At 43.2% G+C, this 22,048-nt stretch overlaps 2 protein-coding genes across 2 annotated transcripts in view; both read left to right on the forward strand.

Annotated features, from left to right (window-relative positions):
- Nucleotides 1-235: 235 nt before the first annotated feature.
- KCNV2 (potassium voltage-gated channel modifier subfamily V member 2) lies at nucleotides 236-11,878 on the forward strand. The gene is made up of 2 exons (XM_017496965.2): nucleotides 236-1,979; nucleotides 11,272-11,878. The coding sequence occupies exons 1-2, from the start codon at nucleotides 624-626 to the stop codon at nucleotides 11,551-11,553; spliced, it is 1,638 nt and encodes a 545-aa protein (XP_017352454.1). The 5' UTR covers nucleotides 236-623; the 3' UTR covers nucleotides 11,554-11,878.
- Nucleotides 11,879-19,105: 7,227 nt separating this feature from the next.
- LOC108281448 (cytochrome c oxidase subunit 7C, mitochondrial-like) overlaps nucleotides 19,106-22,048 on the forward strand; it is a 3,720-nt gene continuing 777 nt past the window's right edge. Inside the window, exon 1 of the mRNA XM_037727290.1 lies at nucleotides 19,106-19,152. Coding sequence (XP_037583218.1) covers nucleotides 19,106-19,152 — 47 coding nt within the window. The remainder of the gene's footprint in view (nucleotides 19,153-22,048) is intronic.

Consider the following 22,048-nt stretch of genomic DNA (forward strand, 5'->3'; position numbering starts at 1 on the left):
GAGACTACTTTAGATCGTATATGCTCTAAACGAAGGGTTATGCTGACAGGGAAACTGACTTGTCGTGAAGTCAGCTTTGTTCTGTTGCTGTTTGTCATCCGTGCTAATGGTGAGTTTACCTAGGGCAGAGGCTGCAATCTCAGTCATGAAGCTACAGACACAAGCTCCATATTCTATAGCTAATTCACTTCATCTCAGCACTCATACACTGAACACTTTCTAACAGCAGGGTTGACTGACATTTTTATTAGCAATAATCTCTGCCTTCTTCTGATTCTCCAGAGATTTAAGCCCACATAATCACCCTCTACGTCACAGGGTCGAGGGAGTGGGGGAGAAAATGGGCTAAGAGGTTCTAAATCCCTCCTAACACTTGCTTCTTCCCAATCAGCAAGATTAGAGCAGTCAACAGCTGGTTGTGTTCAGACCCCGCAGGCTGGGTTGGCCTGCCCAGGGCCTGCGGAGGGGCAGCTCTGGTGGCAATGCCTGGGCCCCTAGATGTGCCGGTCCAGCCTGGCCTAAGACAGTGCAGGCCACGTGATCCGTCCTCCTAGAGGCAGTGAGCAGGTTAGGGACCCTACGACAGCTAGGAGCAAAAAGGAAGGTGTCTACCTCCCACAGCCATGCTGAAACAGGGTGAGAGGAGACGGTCCTGGAGCTACAAGCCCTGGAACACGACGGAGAATGAGGGCAGCCAACACCGCAAGAGCATTTGCTCCCTGGGGGGTCGGTCCGGCTCCCAGGCCAGTATCCAAGGGTGGACCGAGGGCAACTACAACTACTACATCGAGGAGGATGAGGACGGGGAGGAGGAGGACCAGTGGAAGGACGAACCGGCCGAGGAGGACCAGCGGGCAGAGGAGGTCACCACCGCCAAGCCCGAAGGTCCCAGCGACCCTCCGGCCGTGTTGTCCACGCTGAACGTGAACGTGGGCGGCCACAGCTACCAGCTGGACTACTGCGAGCTGGCCAGCTTCCCCAAGACGCGCCTCGGTCGCCTGGCCACCTCCACCAGCCGCAGCCGCCAGCTGAGCCTGTGCGACGACTACGAGGAGCAGACAGACGAATACTTCTTCGACCGCGACCCGGCCGTCTTCCAGCTGGTCTACAATTTCTACTTGTCCGGGGTGCTGCTGGTGCTGGACGAGCTGTGTCCGCGCTGCTTCCTGGAGGAGCTGGGCTACTGGGGCGTGCGGCTCAAGTACACGCCGCGGTGCTGCCGCATCTGCTTCGAGGAGCGGCGCGACGAGCTCAGCGAGCAGCTCAAGATCCAGCGCGAGCTGCGCGCCCAGGCGCAGTTGGAGGAGGCGGAGGAGCTCTTCCGCGACATGCGCTTTTACGGGCCGCTGCGGCGCCGCCTCTGGAACCTCATGGAGAAGCCGTTCTCCTCGGTGGCCGCCAAGGCCATCGGGGTGGCCTCCAGCGTCTTCGTGCTCGTCTCTGTGGTGGCGCTGGTGCTCAACACCGTGGAGGAGATTCAGCAGCACTCCGAGCAAGACGAGGGCGGCCCAGACCTGCGGTCCATCCTGGAGCACGTGGAGATACTGTGCATCGGCTTCTTCACGCTCGAGTACCTGCTGCGCCTCGCCTCCACGCCTGACCTGAGGCGCTTCGCGCGCAGCGCCCTCAACCTGGTGGACCTGGTGGCCATCCTGCCGCTCTACCTGCAGCTGCTGCTCGAGTGCTTCACGGGCGAGGACCACCAGCGCGGCCAGACAGTGGGCAGCGTGGGTAAGGTGGGCCAGGTGCTGCGCATCATGCGCCTCATGCGCATCTTCCGCATCCTCAAGCTGGCGCGCCACTCCACCGGACTGCGCGCCTTCGGCTTCACGCTGCGCCAGTGCTACCAGCAGGTGGGCTGCCTGCTGCTCTTCATCACCATGGGCATCCTCACCTTCGCCGCAGCTGTCTACTCCGTGGAGCACGATGTGCCCGGCACCAACTTCACCACCATCCCCCACTCCTGGTGGTGGGCCGCGGTGAGTACCATGGCCCTGGGCTCTCCCATCCTCTTCCCCAGCCCAACGAGCTGCTCCTCCCTTCCCTGGTTATCAGCCACCAGGCTTTGGCTTCTGATCCTTATCTTCCTCCTCATCCCCGGTCACTGCATACAGCTAACAAAATGGCAGTGGATGTCAAAGTGTTGGAAAGACAATCTCAGCAGTTCAGTAAGTAACTGAAATTGTAGAAATTTCCAAATCTAGATGTAGTCTTCAAACCTTTGAAAGGTTTTAAAGATGATTCATCACCATTGCTGTTATTTACCATTTATTCAACATCCAGTGTCCTAAATGGATTACAAAGCTTGTCTCATTTTGGCATCAAAACCCTGTGAGATGGTTACGACCACCATTTTTTTAAGGGGACAAGCATAAATGGCTTCAGTTTTTGAAAGAAACCAGATTTATGCAGAGAAGGAGGTGAGACTTGGCTGAACCATGTTGACTCTAACTGAAATCCCACCACCTCTGGTTCCAGTTAAATTTGAATGTGGAAAAAGCATCTCAAACCGAAACTTGCTCTGACTTCACTAAAATTCTTTCAGGACGCAGGGTTATTGACCCATTTTATAGTTAGTGAAACTGAGGCATACAGAGTTTGAGTGTGGACACACAGCTAGACATGGCCAAGCCAGAACTAAAACTCATCCCCCGCCAACTCCAAAACCCATGCCTTTTCCATACCCAAACACTATCTCTTTCAAGTTTTAGTTCTTTTGCACGCATTGCTGACTTTGTACAGTTAGTGTAATAGTTATTTTTGGTCATTGTTCTCTTTGGATTTTGCCTTTTTATAATGTGTACTATTTACTCAAATATCTGTGTTTTGAACTATGGTGTATGAATCTCTGGAAATAAATGTTAATCGGGTCTTCTCAGATCAATGAATAAGTTGGAATATATAAAGGAAAGAATTGAATGTATAGTTTCCTTAGTTTTCTTTTTTAAAGTAGATTGTAATACCTTTAAAAACATTAAGCAAATACAACCAGTTTTCCCATGACAAAAAGTAGATATTGTCAACATTAACACTGTGTATGTCTTAACCCACAGTTGGTATGCACTACTGAGACAAACCCAACCCAAGGCCACTGACAATCCAATGTAGCATAATAGAAGATTTAGAAAACCTGATTCTAGTACCAGACCTGCCATGACCCTGAATAATTAACTGTGAAACCTCAACCCCTCCCCCCCGTTCTGTTTTCTCACCTCTAAAAAGGGAGGTTGGACATGTAGAAATCTGCACTTCAGTGTGAGTCTTCCTTCCCTTTGAAAGCAGGGAAGTCATATGCTTAGAGGACACGTGAGCTTTCTTCAGTGACAAGATGACACAAGGCTTTTCTGAATGAGCTAGCCAAATGCTGACTCTCTGATCATATTCCAAGTGATGAAAGGTCATCTCCATAGTAGATAAATCATGTGTACAGATGAGGGTCATGGTGGATGATCTGTCCCCAGCAAATGACATTTACTTTGGAGGTGACTAAAGCAGGAAAACAGAAGAGTAAATCTACGCACTGATGATATGATACAACATTTGAGAGTCAAATTTCTATTCATCTCAACATCTCTAAAGGCGAATTCATCGAGGCACTAGACCTAGTAGACTCTTTGATACTACAGTTTTAACCCTTGAAAGCTTTTTCAACCTTTTACATATTAACAAATACTTTGATAAAAGTTATGTTACTTTCAAAGGGATGTGGCTAGAGAAAAAAATTTAATTAAAATACATAAAGAATAATGTTATTCATGTTGGATTTTTACCAGTAAAATTTTTTTTGAACTGAATACCCATTGATCTCACTTAAATTTCTGATCCGTTTAATTTACAATGAAGTCTAAACTTTTCAAATTATCCCTTTTTATCTTAACTGACATTTAACTCAAAAGCAATGTTTCTCATAAACTACAAAAACTGAATCACCAGTTTTTATCAGTAAATGTTACCAATTATTGCTCTTATATGTATGAATTTCCTTTTTCATACACTATTTTCACACACCAAATTATGCACATTTACCAACTTTACCCTTTACCAATGGTCTTTGTCCATTTTATTCTCAGAATTATACCAGTAAAATTTGTTGTAAATTAGATAAAAGACTGATAATTTATATTTATTTATAAACTAATCTATGAAAATAATGGGAACAATTGCTCTTGAATATCCTAAGAGTGCTCTGTTCTCAGGACTGCTATCTCAGTAATCCAGTTCTTCTCTATGCTTCTAATTACACTACATAATATAGACTGAAGGTTTATATTCTCAATAGAGCAAAGAGAAAAGAACAATTCAAAATGATGTGGACGAAATGTCTTGTTTCCAATATGTAGATGCAAAGTGAAAAGAAGGAAAATATTAGGACCAATCTGTCATGTAACCCACAAAAATTCACCTCATTCATTGAACAGTAAGTTTTTGAGCACCTCCAATGTTCCCAGTAGTATTCTAAACACTAGGGATACAGGGTAGGAGAAGAAAAAAACAATGAAATGTTTTCTCTTGTGGAGCTTACATTCTAATGGAGAAAGACAGATAATAAATAATTTCAGGTATTGGTATAGCTTGTGTGGGATAACAAGATTGAGAGTGAATCAGGTGGTAGAGTCTGTCTTTAGTGGGATAGTCAGAGAAACCCTAATGGAGAAGATGACATTGAGATAAAGTTTGAAAGATGAAAAGAGACTCACCTAAATGCACCTGACTAAACAGACATGACAATCTGAGAAGACGACTCCTAAAAGTTACTGATCCAGTGCTTTCTAAGCATTGTATTGATCATGCATCTTATAATTTTAAAAAATTTGGGGCATACACCCATGATAAATGTGTATATATTTATAAATTAGAAGCTACTTATTGCCATAGTGATGCATCTCAAACCACCCTGAAACTCAGTGGCTTAAAACATGAAGCATTTATTTAGCTCATGAATTTAAAAGTCAGCATTTACTCTGGTTTCAACTAGGAGGGACCTCTCTTTCATGAGGCTGTTGTTACTCATTCACATGCTTGATGGTCAGTTGGCATGAAGGAAAGACTAGACTACACGTCCACATTCCTCCAGCAAACCCCAGCAGCCATATGTCCATGGCTGTGGCAAAGACTAAGAGCGAGAAGGCAAGCCCCATCATGCGAACACTTCATAAGCTTCTGTTCATGGCCTTTGCTTAGCCCATTGGCCAGAATAAGTCACATGGCCAAGCTCCAAGTCAAGGGGCAGGACAGGTTAGCCTACCTACTGTAGGAGGGCACTGCAAAGTCACATGGAAAACAGCTTAGATACAGAAAGATGTAAATAATTAGTTCCAATAATGCAATCTTTCTCCTGCAATAATATATTATTGCTCAAATATATTACACACATCAGGAAACATATACTCACAGATTGAAACTTTAAAGCTGAAATAAAGAAAAATATAATTGGCATTTTCTTCCACCATTCTGGGGCTATATCCCTTGTGAAATATTCATCGCACATTACAGAGAGTTTCTCTTATCCATTCTTTTATTTATTTTTAGTACTTTCAGACAACCCCAGATCTGACTTGCTTTTAATAATCTTTCTTCTCTCTATGCAAGGATCCTGCAAACTTTCTCTGTAATTCAACTCAGGGATTTAAGAGCAATAAAATAATTTTCATTATTGTGAATTCTCCTGCAGCTGCAAAACAAATCCCTCCTGGCCACTTATGTCTACAAACGCTCATGTATTAGGATGTAAGATAGACCTGTTCTTACTCATCTGTCAAATGGAAGTTATTTGTGAGGACTAATGTAATAGGAAACATATGTAACTCGCTAGCCTCTAGTAAGTCTGCAATAAATAGAAGCTACCATGCCTGAGTAGTTGATAGTCTTTATCACATGGAAGCAATAACCTTTGCTTCCACATTCATTTGGGAAGCAAATAAAACAGAAATGATTCCTTCTCTACTGGGGAAAAGAAAGAGACTATGAAACATACAAAAAAGGTCAGCTGTTCCATTATGGGAGAACTTCTGAGTGTCCAGATAAACCGGCCGAGGCCTAAAGCAGCTCAAGCTATCTTGAGGCTCTCTGGGTTGCCTGGGACTGGGAAATGCATGACGCAGGTCAGCAAGAACAGTGAGCTCTGTGATGAAGCTGTAATCATTCGCCTCCTGTGTGGGTATTTTTTTTTTCTATTTTTTCTTTTTTTCAGCCTCAACATATTACATTTTTTTTCTTTTTCTTTTTTTTTGGAGGGGGGGATTTTTTCAGCAGAAAAGAATAAGGAGACTTTGAATGAACCATTTTTTTCTGAGTTTTCCAGGGCAAGTTAAAGCCGAAGGAACCGAACAGGAAACTATGGCATGAACCCATTCCTTCAAAAACTAACTTCTCAAAAAGAAAATTTATCTCTAGTTGAAGCATCAGATCATTATGTCCCAGAGACCTTGCTCCTGTCTTTGTTTTCCTAAAGTATGTTGTCATTTCCTTGTCAATAGGCGGCACTTACAAGATCACTGAAATTTATTTTTTGTTCATGGATTGCTTTGAAGAAACCTCTTTGAAAAATAAATTAGGTTGCAGTCAGAAAAACAGATACCAAGGTGAATATTTCAAACAGAAATTTAATATAGGGAAATAGATAGTTGTTAGAAGACTGGAAGAGCAGAAAGAGAAAACTGAGATAATCCAGAGATTGCTAACTGCAGGATATCACTATTGACCCTAGAACTGGGAGAACAGACGGGAAAAGATATTGTTACTGGAACCTAAGAGTCCAGAGGAGGGGCCTCTGTGTAGCTGTTGCAGGGACTCCTAAATTGGCACCATGAGGCTGATGCCAGGAATGCCAAAAAATGCCTGAACCATAGCTATCGGCTGCGATTGGAGGAATGATGGCAGAAACCAGAAGCAGGAATAGAGACTCCTATGTCCTCATGCCATCTTCCAGTCTCTCATAGGCAGAACATAACCAGAAGACAGTGGGCAAGAGAATCTGAGAAATGTAGTTTGCAGACTCCCAGTTCTGGAATTACAGAAAAAATAAATACAGAAGGGTGTCAGGCTTGGGACTAAGAGACAACATATAAATATCGGCACAGAAGGTAGTAGAGTTCTCCTAGCTGCTTCAGAAATAGCACAGAAGCTACAAAGGGGTTAAGGCTCTTAGGCACTGTTGCTACTTTTGATCTTATGAATTCCTGATTTTGGAGCGATCTCCTTTTGTATCTTTAAAGTATCTTCCTTATGTTAACCAATATAATGTGAGTGGAACATGACAGAATTGTTGAGGGCAGGGAGAAACGCAAGGAAGCTCAAACTTGCATTTGTGGTTTTGCTTTATCTGTGCTCACCTCCCCCTTATTGTACCGTTTACAAACATGTCAGAACTGTAATATACAGATGAGGGTTGATCTCTTGAAGGTAGTCACCTATAATCTCATCCTAACAGTGCTTCCACTAATCAAGACATTCTTAGAATTCCACTGAGGAATTACCTTCGGCGTTTGTGAGACATTTACTTGCTTCTTTGTGATGTTGTTGCTAAATCTTTACCTTTTTAAGGCAGGATTCAATACTTTAAAGTAGTTAAGACATTTTAAGACAGTGTAAACCATCAAGGTAGATATGACCACCTGCTGCCACTGAATCTACTGTGCAGATTATAACCCCAAAGAGGAATTCCAAATATACTTGTTGCAACAATAGCATGAGTAAGTACAGCCTTTTAAGCTGAATACTTTGAACGACAATGTGTATTGAGGCGTATAATAATTTTATCCAGAAAAGTCCATCTTCACCACCTCTAATTCCTTTGGAAAACAGAAAGTGTATTAATTATTTTGAAAAATAATTCCTGCATGCATGGACTACAGGGTGTCAAGATTTATACTATTCCTCGTTCATTATGAAGGAAACAAATTTGCCTTGTTAAATGAGAAATCCAAGTATTCTGAAGTTTTAGAGAAAAAATTGATGCTTATCCTCATAATATTTGCCAGGATTTGCTGTTTAGTGTGTAAACTGCCAGGGGAAGGTCACGTTCTGGCTTTAGGACCTAAGGCTAAGCCAAGTATATATGTTTACAACTGAATGGTTGTTTCCAGTTTGCAGAGTTGCTGAGCTCACCAGTTTTCTTCAGGATATTAAGATGGATTGCAGAAATGTTGGTCACATTTCCAAACCCAACTCCTGCTAATGGAACTCATTCTATGAGGTCACTCGGGTCAGTTTGGGGCTTTCCGTTTTTTATTCCCATCTAGGGAGAAATGGCTTGGCCTATGGAATGTGAAGAAAAAAAGCCAAGGAATCCTGAGTTCCTCCTGGAGCCAAGGAGCAAGAAACAGATCACTTGTTGAATTAAATTATTCACAAAATAGACAACACATAAATTAACTGTACATTTTGAAGAAATTCTTGGGAACTAGTCACACATAGCCTCCTAGCAGAAGATATCTTTTTCTAAAAACAGAGATTGAAGATATACAAAAATATTTGGACCATATTATGCACATCAAATATTTATTCTTCTTTGAGCCAGTTCTTTTTGCTTTTGACTTTTCACTCAAAGTTCAGCCAAAAAAATAAATAAATAAATAATGAAGTTTGGCTTAAGGGTGAAGCAAAGCCAGCGTGCAGAATGATCAAAAGTTGAAAATAAGCCGTTTGTCTTAATTACTTTTCTTCCTCGGTGTCCTCCTGCCCTCTCCCATCCCCACCATTCGGAACTCTTAAGTGACTTGCTTCCTCCAAGCCCTCTGCATTGGACTTCCATGGATGTCTCATGTTCTAAACCAGGGGTCCCCACTTCCGGGGCTGTGGACCAGTACTTGTCTATGTTCTGTTAGGAACCAGGCCACACAGCAGGAAATGCGCCGAGGACCAACAAGCATTACCGACTTAGCCCTGCCGCCTGTCAGATCAGCCACAGCATTAGATTCTCATAGGAGTAGGAACCCTATTGTGAGCTGCACACGCGAAGGATCTAGGTTTTTATGGGAATCTAATGCCTGATGATCTGAGATGGAACCGAACCATCCGCTTCCCCAATCCCGTCCATGGGAAAAACTGTCTTCCAGAAAACTGGTCCCTGGTGCCAAAGGGGTTGGGAACGGCTGTTCTAAACTACTCCTGCCTGCCACTCACTCCTAAATCCAAACTTCCTTTAGGCCTCCACCAGGGAAAGTCGACTAAACTTTCGTCCAGAGGTGTAAGTGATAGTGTTAGTGACAAATGAAAGCTGTTGTTCACCCACACACCTGGAGAGAGATCAGGCTGGGGTTCTTTTACTTTTGATGTGGCCAATGACAAGAAGCACACACCCACTCACGCAACAAAAAGGACTTGGAGATTAACCAGCAGTCTCACTTTATCACTGCCTCACGTCACCCCTTGCTCCCGAGTTGGGAAAAGAGGAGATTCTCTCCTGGAGCCAGAGGGCGGAGTCAGGGAGGAGCTTGTTTCCACAGCCTGTGGGTCTGATAAGCATGGCATGTATACAGTTGTTGGTGCAGAATCATTCAATGAATGTTGATCTTGGCCTTTTCTCAGCGGGGGCCGGCTGCAGGATGGGGGACCCTGGGATTGCCTACATGATATATGGCTAACATTGCTCACACCGCCTGTGCCAGGCACTCCTTCAATTCCTATCTACTCTGTGAGGTACATACCACACATGTCAAAAGTAGAAACAGGCCAAGAGAATTTAAGTGATCAGCTCAATTTATTCAGCTGGGAAGTGGATTTAGACCCACAAAGTCTAGTGTAGTCCCTGTTTCCTTCAGCTTGTCTACACCACATTGCTTCTTTTGGATGCCTGCTTGTATTCTGACGCTACAGAAAAAAGACAGCACACCTCTTACCAGAGACAGAGCAGTGAGTGAGAGGAGGTGCATCACCAGCCCCCAAAAGGAGGTGTACCCTTTCTTTTTTCATGGGCTGAATGGAGCTGCGGTTCTTATCAGTGCCCCCAGATTTTTCCAGCTGGCTCACTGCTCCATTTCATTCTAATCAATCAACTGCACTACTCTAGGTTCAAACTAACCCTTACATCGTCAAAACAAAAACATTGACACTGCTAAGCTAACGTCCACCTCAGTATGGATCAACACGATGACCATACGCTTTAGTGCCGTCTGCTGGACAATTATGGCATCAACTACCCAAATACACAAAGCAAAGGGTGCCCCCTGGAGTTGTGCAATGTAAAAATTTTTACAACTGCAAGCAAAAGCTCTGTTCAAAAGGCTTCTAATAATTTAGCCAATACTCCGGGGAATCAAAGGGAGTACATGAGGCATAAAAAACAGTCCCCAAGGAATTTTTCCAGGGTTTTTCTCTGGTAACTGATAACTAGTCCCATGGGTGTCTGCACTTTAAAACAGAAGCTTGTTGACCTAAATAAATCTCCAATTAGTGGGATTTAAATCAGTGTGGCAAGAGCGATTAGAAGTATTTCATGCAGGGTGAACATATCTTTGGTCATTGATGTCTTACAGAACTCCCTTTACAAAATACATTTGCAATTAAAGCACCTTCATATAAAGTCTCTCATTTGAACTACATAACTCTGAGAAGTGTTGTAACTGTCTTCATTTTAAAGAAGAGAGGAAGACAGGGAGGAGTTTCATGCCTTTTGTATGCCTGGTACTGTGTTCAGTGCTTTATATTCATTTTCTTATTTAGTCTTCACAAGAAGATGGAGAGTTACATGGTTGTCTCCTGTTTTAAATGAAAAATTAAAAAAAAATTTTTAAAACAGTCTGAAGGTTTTGCCCTGGGTCACTCAGCTGGAAAGGGTCAGAGTCAGGACCTGAACACAGGTCTGACAGTTCTAAGACCAAGCTTTTTCCAATACATACAGTGTATAGGCAAATCGAGGGACCCCCGCCCCGTCCTGAAGCCGCTCTCAGCCAAGTTGGGGAGGCAAAGATCATCATTTATTGAGCACATTCTACACCAGGAACTTAACATACTATTCTAAATGCTCTTTACAACAACCCTTTCAAATAGGTATCACCTCCTCCAATATCTTACATTAAAAGATGCATAAGTCATAGTCAGGATTTAAGCCAAAGTCTTTCAGCTCCATCTACAGCTCCTGTTCCTTTCATGACACAGGTCCTACAGGTAGTCTTCCTGGTACCTCCTAAAGCAGGCTCCATGGGAAGCCATTACACTTCCCACTTCCCAGGTGCACTCACAGAGAGGACGCTTCCCTGCCTGCTCCTCTCCCTTTCTTCTCCTCCCCAGTCTTAGTGCTAACAATTCCATCCTGCTTTCCTTCCTCTACAGGTGAGCATCTCCACCGTGGGCTACGGAGACATGTGCCCAGAGACCCACCTGGGCAGGTTTTTTGCCTTCCTCTGCATTGCTTTCGGGATCATTCTCAACGGAATGCCCATTTCCATCCTCTACAACAAGTTTTCTGACTACTACAGCAAGCTGAAGGCTTATGAGTATACTGCCATGCGTAGGGAGAGGGGAGAGGTGAACTTCATGCAGAGAGCCAGAAAGAAGATAGCTGAGTGTTTGGTTGGAAGCAACCCGCAGCCCAACCCAAGCCAAGAGAATTAATATTTTAGAGGATATGTGGCTGGTAGATTCCATGAACTTCAATGCTCCATTGCTTTTTTTTTTTTTTTTTTTTTTAATCATTATGATTGGCCGCAAAAGGAAATGTAATGCAGACATACACAAAGGACCTTCAGTTCACAAAGCTCTTCTAGAAATGCTCATTTTGGGCCAAACTCAGAATGCATCATAATGCTCTTGCACTGTGTTGTGTGAAACATCTGACCTTCTCAAGGACATGGCTATTGAAAACTTGAGCAGAGCAACAGCTTAGGTTTCTCTTGTAGCTTCTTGTGGCATCTAGCTCAATAAATACTTTTTGACTTGAGTTGACTTGAGAAAATTTTTTTACTCAAAATTTTTTTTTTTAGTTCTTAACTTTCCAGAGACAGGGAGGATAACAGCAGGAATTTTACAAGCTTTGGAGTTAGACTAACCTCAGTAATCTCAAAGCTACCAGCTGTGTGGTTTTGGGCAAGTGACTCTAACCCTCTAAGCCTCAATTTCTTCAACTGTAAAACGTAGGTAATACTTACCTTACCCGCCTGAGGAACATAGCGAGACCCTGCCTCTACAAGCAAATTATTGAAAATTATCTGGTGGGCTGGCACACACCTGTAGTCTCAGCTACTTGGAAGACTGAGGTGGGATCACTGGAGCCCAGGAGTTAGAGGTTAGAGTAAGCTATAATCCTACCACTGTACTTCAGCCTGGATGACAGAGTGAGACCCTAAATAAATAAATACAAACGCTTACTTTGTAAATGAGTCTGGGGATAATAAATATGTATAAATGCTAAATCAATGATAGCTATTAAAATTGTTTAAGTTGATATTATCTAATGAAATCTCTAGACCAGTGGTTCACAAAGGCAAATTTATTCCCCGGAGGCCATCCAGCAATGTCTAGAGATGGTTTTGATTGCCACTACTGTGAAGAATAAGGGGGGCTTCTGGCATCTAAGTGGTAGGGGCTGAGGATGTTGCTAAACATCCTACAAAGTAAAGCACAGCCCCCATAACAAAGAATTATCTGACCCAAAATGTCAAAAATGCCTAACTGGAGAAACTCTTATCTAGACTTAATATGGGAACCCCGAGACTGGACTTGTGAAACATGCCTAAATGTACTAACCCTCCCCCATTAAAAGGAGCCCCACACTCTTCTCACCAACTCAGGCCTCCTTTTTCTCTCTCCTTTCCATGAAAGGAAGAGGAAAAAAAAATCCTAACTTCTGAACAATTGTTGTGGCCCAAGTCCTGGACGAAAGGAATTCAGTGTGGCCCTCCACTCTTTACTAGCTTAGAGAATCAGAGCCCACAGGGAATTGGTCCTTTATTTCCCTGTAACCTTTCCTCTTAATTCCTTTCTCCTTCCATAGGGCTATTGGAAAGAGCAGTGTTGAGAATTAAAGGCTCCTTTGAACAGAGCACACAAAGATTGCCCTGTAGCTGGAGCTTCCCATACAGACCCTCAAATTTGTCTCAGGGCATGGCTGGACCTATTCCTGTGTCATAAGTTTCTGATTCAAGCAACAGACAGAGAGAGAGAGAGAGAGAGAATAGTTGCTTACAATGACAGAAAATCTGGGCAGGCAATTTGGGCTATATGTAGCATCTAACTTTATTTAACATTTAATACATTCCTAAATAAGGTATTGGATTACTTTTTTAATTTAGGAAGAAATGGAAGCTTAGAGAAATTAAGTCAATCTACTACATTCACACACAGCCAGTAAACAAACAGCGGGAATGGCCCACGTCTGTCTGATCCCCAAGGCTCTTGATGGAGGTATAAACTAGTGTCATCAGCAGCACCTGGAGGGCTCGTTAAAGCAGAGCATGCAGGACCCTGTCCCCGGGGTATGAATCAATAGGCTTGGGATGGAGCTCAAGGATTTGCATTTCTGACAAGTTCCAGGTGATGCTGATGCTGCTTGTGCATGGGAACACATCTTTAGAGCCAGGAGTCTAAATCACTTTGCTCTGCCCTCCCATAAGGAGCTATGATGATGAAAGCAGGCTATAGCTGGCAAACTAGATGTACATCTCCCTCCCCCTTAATCCCAAGCGTTCTTAAATCGTCAGCAATGACCTGGCCTCTGAAGGGTGGACAGAAGCCCTACTGTCATAAGTTTGCCAGATAAAATACAGGATGCCTGGGGTGTCTTTGTTTGTGCTACTATAACAGAATACTACAGACTAGGTAATTTACAAAGAACAGACATTTGTTGCTCACGGTTCTGCAGTCTGGGAAGCCCAAAATCAAGTCATGTGCAGATTCGGTTGATTGACGAGAGCTGCTTTCTGCTTCCAAGATGGTTCTCTTTTTGCTATATCTTCCTTAGGGGAGGAGGACCACTCTAACCTCGCACAGCAGAAGAGCAAGCGCACCACACACCACAAGAATCCCTTTTTATGAGGGCCTTGCGTCCATTCGGGAGGGAGGAGCGTCCATTTGGGAGGGAGGAGCTCTCATGGCTTAATCACCTCTTAAAGGACCCACTTCTGAAAAGTATCACATTGGCAATGGCTGAGTTTTGAAGGAGACACATCCCTACCATAGCACTGGTTAAATTTAAATTTCAAGATAACATAATCTTCAGTAGAAGCATTTTCCAAATATTACTTCTACTTGAAAAAAAAACTATTTAAAATTCTAATTTCAGGGGTCCCGTACTTTCATTTGCTAAATCTGGCAATACTATACTGTTGCTTTTGAGAGACAAATTTTATTCTTATGGATGGAATTACCCCCAAATCCTAAAACCCCGCCCAAACAACAGGCCTTTCAACCAAGGGAGACTTCTTTCCCTTCTTGCCAAATATAAAAGAAATTTCTAATTAGTTTATCTGCCAGATGCATTCACGCAAAGTTACAACGTGAAGGAGGTCTGGAGCACAGGCTGTATGACCACCTAACACCCTCAATGCAGAAGCCACCTCTTCCTGTCAACCTCCAGCCCCTTCTGTGGTCTCCGAGGAGAGGCATTTGCTAATGAAGTGCATCTGCTAGGGCTGTTAGGAAGTGCCAATGTCCATCACCCCATCTCTGCTTGAAGCCAGAGAGAATAGTCCACACCTTCCCAGCAGAAGAGACTGCCTGAGAGAAAGGAGTAGGGACCTGTGGAGGAAGGGCTGGGAGAGGTCTTGATGACGAAGATGGACTTTTCCATGTCCCTGGGAGGGAATCTAGTAAATGGCAGTGGCCCCCTCCTCCCAATCTCACTAGCCACATCTTCTCAGACACCTGCGCACTGCCTCCCCAGCAAGTAAGACTGACAGATCCAAGGAAGTTAAAACAAAAAGAATGTTTCAAAAGCCTCACTGTGTACCAGGCACAAATCCAACAGTATTTCACATAATCCTTCAGTACTCCTGTAACATAGGTTTCAAGGTGGTCGTTTACAAAGACTTAGCTTCCTTTAACTTGACACGGTCTTTGGGTCTGGGTTTGAAACCTGGCTCTGCCATTGAGTAAGAGGATAAACCATATGAAGTCGCTGTTTGCATTTAAAAATGTCTGAATATTGGCAATTTCATGTGGTATAACTGAATAGTTGTGGGACCACAATTTCCCTCAGCCTCAGTTTCTGCATCATTAAAATGGAGATATAACAATGTCTTTCTCAGGGTTGTGGTGGTAATGACATGATATGATAGATATTTGAAACTCTTAATGTACTATTTGGCGCATGGTAAGTGCTAAATAAATTTAGGTCACTATCATCATCATCACGATTTTGCTAGCTGTATAGGAAAATTATACAAGTCCAGACAGAGTCACCTGTCATTGAAGAGAGGGTTCTGTGGGTGAAGACAGCTTTTGAATCCTGTTGCCAGCCCTCTAGCCCAACCAGGGTTTTGCACAAGGATCTAGATGAGTCTGTCCAATAGAACTTTCTGGAATTATGGAAATTTTATTATGCACTGTCTGATACAGCAGCCATCAGCCACGTGTGGCTGGGGAGCACATGAAATGCAGCCATCGTAATTCTGGAACTAAATTTATTTATTTTTAATTAATTTTATTTTAGATTCAAATGTCCACATGTGGCTGGAGGCTATTAAATTGGACAATGCAGATGTACAATGCAATGTAGCCTCTTCTGCCCTCATGGTGGGATCTCAGGAGGAGTGTTTGGCTTTTTGTGGAGAAGTAGAACCAAGAAAGGAATAAGAAAACATGACAGTAGCCCTGTTCTGGCCCAGCAGCTGGAATAGGTTTCCAGGCCAACAGGTACAGCATTGGAAATAGATATCGTTGATCTGATTGGTAGACTGGGATGACCTCCTTTGTTAAAGAGAAAAGAAAAGAAAATCTTCCAAAGTGTAAGCAACCACAAAAAAGAGCTCTGAAAAGACCTTCTCCATTATTCAAATCGGTCCCAACCTTCATGCCAAGCGGCTTTAGGCTCCTTCACTAGTGCCTGCCTAAGGCCACACACATTCTCGTTAATCTTCTAACCCAAACCGGGCCAAAAACACTTCCCCTGTTTCATCTTGGCTTCAAAAAGTAAGTGGACATGTTCACAAGAAACTTTTCCCAAATTTAAGGGAAAACATTAGTCATCACCTGTCTGCAAAGATTCCAGGTCCAAGAAAAGAGTTTATGTTTCATTAAGCTCCAAGTTCCCTCCTCCCAGCCTGATGTCCTGTTTCCACAAGTCAAGGGGAATGTGGTCCTCACACTCCAGCATTCCTTTCCCTCCCTGGTCCCTTCTTATGTGATGTTTTTAAAACTCATGTGACATTTGTATTCTGCCATCTATGTCTATTCTTGTGTGCCGGGCCTTCTCCATCTGTCTTCCTACAGCCATTATTTTCCCTTTTCTGCCCTGCAGCATTTCTGAGGGGTCTTGGAGAGGATGTTCTGGGTGTTTACTCCTCACCCTCTCTCTATCCGCTGTCAAGTCTAAGCAGCAGTTGAGTTCCTACAGCTGTGGCTCATTTGAGTAGCGTTCTTGCTTAACCACAGCATTCACAGGTCCCAGAAACACCTTTCCCTCTTGTTATTCCTTCAGGCCTGTAAGTGCTAATGGCCTCCCACTGTTGCTAGCTCCTGAGTATCTTACTGAGCCTTGTTGGCTGTCTTCATCCTGACCATACCTCTGTAAATGAAATCTTTCTTTATTAAAATGTCTTCAATCAAACTCCATGAGTGTTCCATCTATTTCCTGCTGGAAACTTAATTAATACATCTCGTATATTTTAAGAAAAATATATTGTACATATTCCCCAAGTAGCCACCAAATCAATGAGGCATGTTTGTCCGACAGTTACCACCCCGAGCTGAGAGACACAGTCCTCAGATTTATCATCAAAGAGGCATGTCTGGCCAGGCACTGTGGCTCATGTCTGTAATCTCAGTGCTTTGAGAGGCCAAGGTGGGTGGACCATTTGAGGTCAAGAGTTGGAGACCAGCCTGCCAACATGGTGAATCCCCATCTCTACTAAAAATACAAAAAAAGGCCGGGCACGGTGGCTCAAGCCTGTAATCCCAGCACTTTGGGAGGCTGAGGCGGGTGGATCACGAGGTCAAGAGATCGAGACCATCCTGGTCAACATGGTGAAACCCCGTCTCTACTAAAAATACAAAACATTAGCTGGGCATGGTGGCGCGTGCCTGTAATCCCAGCTACTCAGGAGGCTGAGGCAGGAGAATTGCCTGAACCCAGGAGGCGGAGGTTGCGGTGAGCCGAGATTGCGCCATTGCACTCCAGCCTGGGTAACATGAGTGAAACTTTGTCTCAACAATAAATAAATAAATAAAATAAAAGTAGCTAGGCATGGTGGCACACGCTTGTAATCCCAGCTACTCCGGAGGCTGAGGCAGGAGAATCACTTAAACTTGGGAGGCAGAGGTTATAGTGAGCTGAGATCACGCCACTGCACTTCAGCCTGGACGACAGAGTAAGACTCAGTAGGGCATGATGACTGGCATATCTTAGTGCCAATAGATGATTCATCTCTCCTGTCAAAGTCTTCTGACTCTGCCCTCTTTAGGAGCAGTTTTCTGTGACTAAATCTGTTGAGTTCCCTTATACAACCCTATCCCAATATACAAATGGATTTTTGTGAATATATGATGGAATTGTGAACATAAAATCTGTTCAGATATATGCACCTAGAAACAGAAGTTTTGGTGCCCTCTGAGGATGTCAAGAAATCATCTCTGCCAGGCTCTTACCTTGATTCAGGTAAGGCTTATTTACCTTGTTTGGCAGATGGTATAACTAAGACCCAGAAAAGTTAAGAGAAATGCCCAGAGATGGATCTGTTTCCCATGCTGCCACCTTCTCCCTGTGCCCATAGCACATATTGTTATTCAATCGAATTATTCATTCCCATTGTAAGGTCTTGTTGCAGTTCTCTAGCAACCAACAAATCTCTCAGAGTTGACATTCAAGACCTGTTTGTCATCCTAGCATGTCCTCGAGTATTAAAAACTGGAAAAAAGGGCTACAAATCAGTCTCTATAGTCTCCTAGTGCACTGTTCTTTCTGAGATATTTTCCTGTAAATTCAGAAAACCTGTGCAGACTATGTTTCTGTTATCTTTAATACCTAGTATGTTTTGTTAACATACTCCTTTTTGTTCCTGTTATCTTTACTAACTAGTATGTTTTGTTAACAAAAGATAACCTCCTTTTTTCTTTTTTTTTGAGACAGGGTCTCACTCTGTCACCCCAGGCTGGAGTGGCACAGTGCAGTGGCACAGTCATGGCCCACCTCAGCCTTCACCTCCCAGGCTCAGGTGATCATCCCACCTCCTCCTCCCCAGTAGCTGGGCCTACAGTTGCCCACTACCACACCTGGCTAATTTTTATATTTTAAAAAATGTTTTTTTGTATTTTTTTGCTGAGACAGGGTTTTGCATGTTGCACAGGTTGATCTCCAACTTCTGGGCTCAAGCGACTTGCCCACCTCGGCCTCCCAAAGCAAGAGGATTATATGCATGAACTACCATACCTGGACAAGTGAGCCTCTTTGAGCCTCAGTTTGCACGTTATAACATGGAGATTATTAAGATTTCATTATTGGGAGGGTTAATTGATAAGCACATGCAAAGTACCTGGCACAATATCTATCATATAATGGGTGCCCTGTTCATGGCAGCTCTTATTATTCATATTTTATCAGCAGAATGTCTGCCATCCACAATGTGCTCTTCTGTGGTGGTCATCAGGCCATTAGGCTGTTCACAAGTATTTTATTTATTTTCCTGAAATATGTGGCATGCTAATTGCATTTCTCTACCACATTCAAATTATATGTGACCAAATGGCTTGCTTTGGCCAAAAAAAAATAAGAGCAAGAGATATGATTTCTGAGTAGAAGCATTTAATTGCTGCTTCTCTCCTCCAGTCTTCCTTTTCTATGTTTTTGTGACTGTGGAGACAGATGTGAAGGTGGATCATCCATCAACCTAAGGCTGAGTACGTTGATGATCAGAACCCCAGGCTGACCCCTGTTGGACATGTCGTGTAAGTGAGAAATACACCTCTTGGGTAAGGCCAATGAGATTTTGCAATTGTTTCTAATCCATCTTGATGAATGCATCAAGTTTCCAGGGAAGCGGAAACTTCTCTCATAATAGAGAGGTAACCTGAAATATTTATGTGTGTTGAATATTCATGTCCCCCAAAGTAATTTTCTCACTCTCCTACATAGTACTGGGTAATAATGCTGCTTAATATGTATCCAGTGCCACGACATGCCAAGCATTTTTTCTGAGGATTTCATGCAAGCCGATGTATACATTTTAGTACCATGTCTGGCACATGGTAAATGTCCAAAGTTATTCTAATCATCGCTGTCATCATTATTATGCATCATCTCCAGTCCTTCTGACATCCCAGTGAGGGAGGGACTATTATTATCTCCACTTGACAGAAGAGGAAGCCAAGGCACAAAGTCGTTAAGTAATATGCTCAAGGTCTCGGAGGCAGAAAATAATGCAGCAAGGGTTTGGCCCAAGTCTGAAACCAAACTTCTCGTCTTTTCCATGCTGCTCCATTTACTGCCCATGAAGGACTATCAAATTCCATGTAATAGACTTTCCTGAACAATTCTGCTTCCCACTGGTGTGGCAGGTGCCCCAACCTCAGAATAGTGGCCCTGGTTCTACCACTTGCAGCTATGTAGACTAATCCATTGAGGGAGAGAAAAATTGGATTCCCTCAGGCTAATCCCTTCATGGAAATTAAAACTTGGCATTCAGAAAGAGGATTTATATTTTTCTACCAGCTTCAAGATTCACTACCAAAAGGGATTTCCCCCTCCTTCCTTCATTTTCTTCGAAATCTCTAGGTTGTCTGTCACTTATTTCTGTCTAATAAGTAGCATGAGATGAGGGGCCAGTGGCAAGTTTTTCCTTTCCTGCTCATCCTCCTAGACCTGCAGAGTCTACACAGGGAGGTGGAGAGAGAGAACCCGAACACAGACAGACCTACCAACCAACCTCCACTCACCACATCTGCCTCCAGGCCATTTATTTCATTAAAGCACAGGATGCTCAAGAGAACTCAGGAAAAGGGACAATTTCATTTTGCCTACACTTTGGAAATTAAAATTATTTCCAAAAAATAATATGCTTTGTTCTTTGAGAAAGCTAAGGAGAGAAGACAAGAGGTCAAAGGAGTAAGAGGTAAAAAAAAAAAAAAAAAGAGAGAGGCAGAAAGGGAGAGCAGGAGAGAGAGATAACAGAAAGACACATAGCAGTCTTTAGAAAGACTAGCATACAGAAAGACATCCAGCACTTTGAGAGGCCAACACAGGAGGATTGCTTGAGCCCAGGAGTTTTAGACCAACCTGGGCAACATAGTGAGACCCTATCTCTACAAAAATTTTTCAAAAATTAGCCAGGTGTGGTGGCATGTACCTGTGGTCCTAGCTACTCAGGAGGCTGAGGCAGGAGGATTGCTTGAGTCCAGGAGATGGAAGTTGCATTGAACTTTGATTGAGCCACTACACTCCAGCCTGGGTAACAGAGTGTGACCCTGTCTAAAAAAAGAGAAAAACAAAAAAAAAATATATATATAAATGTGTGTGTGTGTGTGTGTGTGTGTATGTGGGGGAAGAGAAAGAGAACAGAATAATGATAAGATTGGTTCTGTGTCTTCATTATATCAGCAACCCTTTGATTTTTTTTTTTTAATTTTAATTGGTACTACTTTGTCAATCACCCGCATTTGGAGTGTTTTATGGAACCCCTTCCTTGTACTCCCTCTCATACCCCAGAAAAGCCTCTAACTCAATGGTTCCCACAAGTCTAGTTTATATCTGCGGTTCATCTTGAAATGACATGGGGTATTGGAAAGGAGAGACTTTTTAGTTCAACTAACCTGTATACAAAATACAGTCCTAGCCCATTGTTTTCATTCAACTAATACTTATTGATAACCGTATGTATGCCAAGCACTGTTCTAGGCACTGAGTTACAGTGAACAAAATTCCCTGCCTTCATAAAGCTTCCATTCTAGAGGAACAAACAGAAAGAAAGATATATAATATTTTAGTGGTAAGTACAATGGAGGAAAATAAGTCATAAGAGGAGGATAAGGATAAGGAGTACTAATACCGGAATGAGGCACAATTTTCAGTAAAATGATTGGGGTGGGCCTCACTGTGAAGGATGACACTGGAGCAAAGCCTTGTAGGAGGTGAACCCCGCAGGTTATCTGGGGGAAAAGCAAACACCAAGTGCAAATGTCCTGGAGTGAGGGCACTCCCAGCATGTGAGGGGGCCACTGAAGGAATGAGGAACAGTAAAGGGGAAGGTGTAACAGGTTGTAGGTCCTGATGCAGTTGAAGAGTTATTGAAGTTCAGACACTAGAGGGAGTGAACTAGAAAGAAAGATATCAAAAAGTGGGAGGTATGAAATTGACTTTATGAAATGACTGCCATTCCCATGCATAATCTAGAGTCATGGCACTGAATGTCTGAAGAAGGACAGAAGAAAAAATTACAGATGGTGAGAAGGTGAAGGGTATTGGAAGGCTCATTTATGTAGGTATTAAAATACCTGAGAATTAGAGAAGAATGGTGTTGGAGTGTAATGGCCCAGTGGGTTCATTTTGCCCACTGTCCAGATAGAGACGATGTGTCAAGGTGGGGGAACAGCAACAGAGAAAGTTTAATACACATAGAGCCAGCTAAACAGATGACCAGAGTTTTATTATTACTAAGATTGCCTCCCTGAAAATTCAGAGGCTTGGGTTTTTTAAGGATAGTTTGGCAGGCAGGGGGCTAGGGTATGGGTGTTGCTGATTGATTGGCGATATAATCATAGGGGTCTAGAAAATGGCCCTCATGTGTTGAGTCTGCTTCTGGGTGGGGTGTAGCCAACTGGTCATCAGAAATGCAACAGCCTAAAAAGACATCTTAAAAGGCCAACCTCAGGTTCTACAGTGATGTTGTCACTGAAAAAAAGGTCTTGGTGAGGTGCCGCCATTTCTTTCTTTCTTCTTTCTTTCTTTCTCTCTCTCTCTCTCTCT

The sequence above is a fragment of the Cebus imitator genome, unplaced genomic scaffold (assembly GCF_001604975.1).
Source record: "Cebus imitator isolate Cc_AM_T3 unplaced genomic scaffold, Cebus_imitator-1.0 Scaffold227, whole genome shotgun sequence".
Classification (NCBI taxonomy): domain Eukaryota; kingdom Metazoa; phylum Chordata; class Mammalia; order Primates; family Cebidae; genus Cebus; species Cebus imitator.